General features: G+C 43.6%; 1 protein-coding gene across 1 annotated transcript in view; it reads right to left on the reverse strand.

Moving 5' to 3' along the window:
• Window positions 1–1,635: 1,635 nt before the first annotated feature.
• Window positions 1,636–4,428, reverse strand: part of LOC135223945 (uncharacterized) — a 56,197-nt gene continuing 53,404 nt past the window's right edge. The window contains exons 4-5 of the mRNA XM_064262866.1: window positions 1,937–2,038; window positions 1,636–1,854 (exon numbers count right to left, since the gene is read on the reverse strand). Of these exons, the coding sequence (XP_064118936.1) occupies window positions 1,636–1,854; window positions 1,937–2,038 (321 nt within the window). The remainder of the gene's footprint in view (window positions 1,855–1,936; window positions 2,039–4,428) is intronic.

Genomic DNA, 4,428 nt, shown 5'->3' on the forward strand with positions numbered 1-4,428 from the left:
CTGATGAATTGGGTGTCCAGGCAGATCTGGTTTCAGTTCCAAGGACTAAACGCAGCTTGTTGTCAGCCATAGCCTCGATTTACGACCCCCTTGGCATATGGTCACCAGTTTTAATTGAGGGACGGATAATTGTGCAGGACTTGTGTAGATTGAAGATAGGCTGGGGACAGGGGATTGGACTCCAACACCACTGACCGCATCAGGGTGTGTGAACAAGTTGAATCAGACAAGAGGGATAAGTGTGCCAAGATGCCTAAAGGTTATTGGGTGGGAGTCAGCTACCCTAATACAGCTGCATCTGTTCTCGGATGCGAGCATCATGGCTTTAGGAGTAGTGGCATACTTGCGGGTCACAGATCGGTGGGGAAATGTATCCTGTAGATTCATTATGGGAAAGGCAAAGGGTAGCGCCCTTGAAGGACGTTTCAGTACCCCGCCTAGAGCTTAGTGCAGCTGTACTAGCCGTAAGACTTGGAACCACAATTCTGGCCATGATAGATTTCAAGGTGGACGAGGTCTATTATTGGACAGATTCAACAACGGTCTGCGTTTATATTCGGAAATGATCAAGCTCGGTACCAAACATTATAGTGAACCGAGTCTCTATGATAAGGAAGGAAGTGATCAGAATGAGTGGAGGTACGTTAACTCTGAATGGAACCGGCAGACGATGCATCACGCTCCAAGCAGTCTGAAAGGTGGAGACAGGGCCAGGTTTTTTGCTGAAGGAGGAGTGTTTTTGGCAGCAGAGCCAGCCCACATGTCAACAGTGTGGAAGGACTAGAAGTTAGGCGTGAGATAGGTTCCAAAAGGGCGCAAGTCTGCCAAACAATTAGCTTCAGGGTTGGGTTGGATTGTAGGCAGACAGGGTGGCATAAAATCATCCACCACTACTCAAAGTGGATCCGGCGCTACTCAGAGCCGTAGGGTTGGGATCATATTGTTTACCAGGTATTTAATGTGCAAACATAGGCAGCAGCTTAGCGAACTAAACATGCATTGTCTACACAAGTTATGAGCTTGGCAGAGACTGTGTTGTGCAGGTAGCACAGCGAATGACTTATGAGGTAGAAATAGCAAGTCTTGAGAAGGGCAGCACCATCAGGGTTTCCAGCTCCTTAAGAAAATTGAAACCAATCCTGAGAAATGGGCTATTGTGCGTTGGAGGGAGGTTATCACTGGCGAATATTGCCCCGAGCGAAGGAATCCAATTATTCTGCCATATAAGGGCCACTTGACTGACATAGTTATCCAGTATTATCACGAGCGTTCCAACCATATGGGCATAATGTATGTTCTGGGTCTAATGAGGAGAAATTTTGGGTGGTTAAGGGCAATGCAGCGGTGAGGCGCGTGCTAGGGAAATGCATCAAGTGTCGCAGGGTACATGGAAGGGTAATTGAACAGCAAATGGCCGATCTACCACCTGATCGCATGGAGTCAGGGAAACCACCCTTCTCTATCGCACCGGGGTGGACCTTTTGTTTTGGACCATTCTCCGTGAAAAGGGGCAGAGCGCAAATAAAGCATGGGGAGTTATATTACCTGCTGAACTTATGAGGGCCATACACTTGGAAGTAGCGTCAAATCTCACATCAGACTCATTCATTAGTGCCTTCAGAAGGTTTTTGCTCGTCATGGACATGTTAGGACGATTAGATGCGACTGCGGCACTAATTTGTGGGTGATCACGGAAGGTTCTAGACTCCAGTTATGAGTTCTTAGGAGAAAACAAGGTGCGAAATGAGTTGCTCCAGTGTGGGTGGAATTTGTTTTCAATCCCCCGGGCGCCTCACATTTTGGAGGAGCATGGGAACGATTGATAGGTAATGTGAGGAGGGTCCTGGATGTAGTCTTGGGGACACAGCAATTGGATTATGAGGGATTGTGTACACTCTTTGTGAGGTGGAAGCAACAGTTAATAGTAGGCCCTTACCATTGTCACCTCAGACAGTAGAGACCCAGCTCCACTCACACCAAACAAGCTTTTAAACATGGGAGAGTCACCCGCAGGGTGCCATGTTGCAACAGGTAGACTCTAAGCAGAGATGGAAGCAAGTGCAGCACATGGCTGAGCAGTTCTGGGCACGTTGGGAAACGCGAATACCTGTCGGGGTTACAACAGCGACAGAAGTGGTTCAAGGAACGACGAAACGTCAGGGTGGGAGACATAGTCCTTATGGTCAATGAAAAGTGTAGCATGCTGCCATTGGCCACTGGCTCGAGTAGTACAGACTAAAGCGCGGGAAAGATGGACTGGTTAGGACGGTGACTGTCAGAAGGAAGGGCAAGGATTATGATAGACCACTGTCGAAACATGTTTTAATTCTGGAGGAAGAGCAGGACCTAGTGGACAATGCTAGGCAATAGGTGTTGAACCCTCTTGCGGTCAAGAGGTTTCAAAGGGGCGGGTGTCGACGCGGGAAAAGTTTGGGCATCTTCCCTGCGCGACTGTTAACAATATGTCGCTGCGCGATGAAAAAACAGCTGTTTTTGTGGTAAAGAAAAGTTTGGTAATTGAATTTCGGGCCACTCGATATAAGACATAAGCGTATACTCTTGTCCTATAAAAAAAAGAAAAAAATTTTTTATTTACGAGTGAACAGTTCCCTTTTCTGGCACTAAGGGTGATTTTGGACGCTTTCCCTACTTCCTCTCTCCCTTCATGACGAGCAAGGAAAAGGAACCATCGGCTCGGTTTCCCGCCGCCTGGTCAAGTGCGTGGGAGGGAAGCTCGCTTTGTGTTTTAAAAACCTAGAAGCAGACGGATGTGCATGGCCTTGAGGAAATTAAGCGATTTAGGAGGTAAGCATTGCAGTGTACTGGATTCATAAACTAAGAGCTAAGAGAGGGTTGCTTGCTGATGAATAAACAGTTGATAGCTAAATAGAGAAGTGCAATATAGAGTGAATATGATGGAAATATAGGCTCGTTTAAACAAGTGTCCTAAAATAGAGAAGAATATGATGGCAAATATAGGCTCGTTTAACGAGTGTCGTTCGGGGTCATGTGCACAAATTACGATGCCGTTCAATTCAGGAATGTAGGCAGTGGACCACGAGGGGATTAAGACGGGCGGTCCTTACGGTGGGAAAGCAAAGGATTTGTAAGTAAGAGTATTATTTTGTTAAGAGATCGCTCATGACATTTTATTTTTTTGGTTCCTCGAAGTGCATGGTAATGCCTAGGTATATTTCTTAAAGATTCTATGTGCAATTATTGTTATTTTAACCATTGTGATCACTGAGAAATTGATTCTAATGTGAGTTAAGGGATTTACCTGTCCTAGTGTTAAGGAGTTATCATTTAACTAAAATGGGAAAATTGTCACCACTGTGAATATTTATGTTTGTTCATTTTTTCAGTGACCGATTGTAATAAAGGAAACTATAAGACAGTCGCGTATCACTCAACCCACGTTGGGCCGCCCACATATCATCTAAAGTTTTGGCGCTGCAAGAAGCTCCCTATCACTGCATAGGCCTATCCCCCCCCCCCCCCCCACCCCCCCCCTTTTCATATAGGACATTGCATCGTGCTCTTTTGAAATACGGTACATTCATCCCGATAAATCCTGCTTGCTGACACGCTCTCAGGTGTCTCGTTCAAAAACTTTGTGGCTTAAACTCGGAGTTAGGTTGTTCTTTTTCTATTTGTTTTAATAAGAAACTACCGAAAATAGATATTCAAAACTTTCATGACTTCCAAGAGCTTTGTCCAACTTTTTTCATTGGATCGAAAGACTGTGTTTGATAACTTTGGAAGGGATGCATATCTTTTTTGAACTTGCCTGGCTGACACTCGGAAAAAAATATCTCCCTCTCCTTTTTCTCTCTCTGTGGTGTGTTTAAGTTTCAACAAAATTACAGATATATATATATATATATATATATATATATATATATATATATATATATTATATATATATATATATATATTCATGTCACTGAAATCTCGATTTCTTCTCTGTGCGTTGGTTCGATTCCACGAGAGGACGAAATTATTATAAACTGACAAATTACCCTTCGGTTAACATATATGAAACTATATTAATTCCGAGTAGAGCGAATTTGTAGCTTAATGCATATATTATATACATATATATTCCTTTTTACTTCAACCCACGCCCCCCTACAGATTCTTAAGATTCGGTGCACAAGAAATGCAAATGGGAGGGGCATCATTCACAAAGAACTTGACCGAGGATGTCTCTCTTGCCGACAGGAGATCTCGCAAAATTTTCCCTGCATTTTATTTTCTCGCGAGGAATTTTGCGGCAGATTTTGGACATGACGTCTTTGTTTTTTTTCTTTTTTTTTTTTTTTTGAACGTGCGTCTCTTTAAATCAGTATGTTTAGAAATTGTTTTCATGTTTTATAATTCCTTGTTGACTATGAGGAAATCAGTTTTGTCTAGGGGTAGATTTTA

This window comes from Macrobrachium nipponense, chromosome 10, assembly GCF_015104395.2.
Source record: "Macrobrachium nipponense isolate FS-2020 chromosome 10, ASM1510439v2, whole genome shotgun sequence".
Classification (NCBI taxonomy): Eukaryota; Metazoa; Arthropoda; class Malacostraca; order Decapoda; family Palaemonidae; genus Macrobrachium; species Macrobrachium nipponense.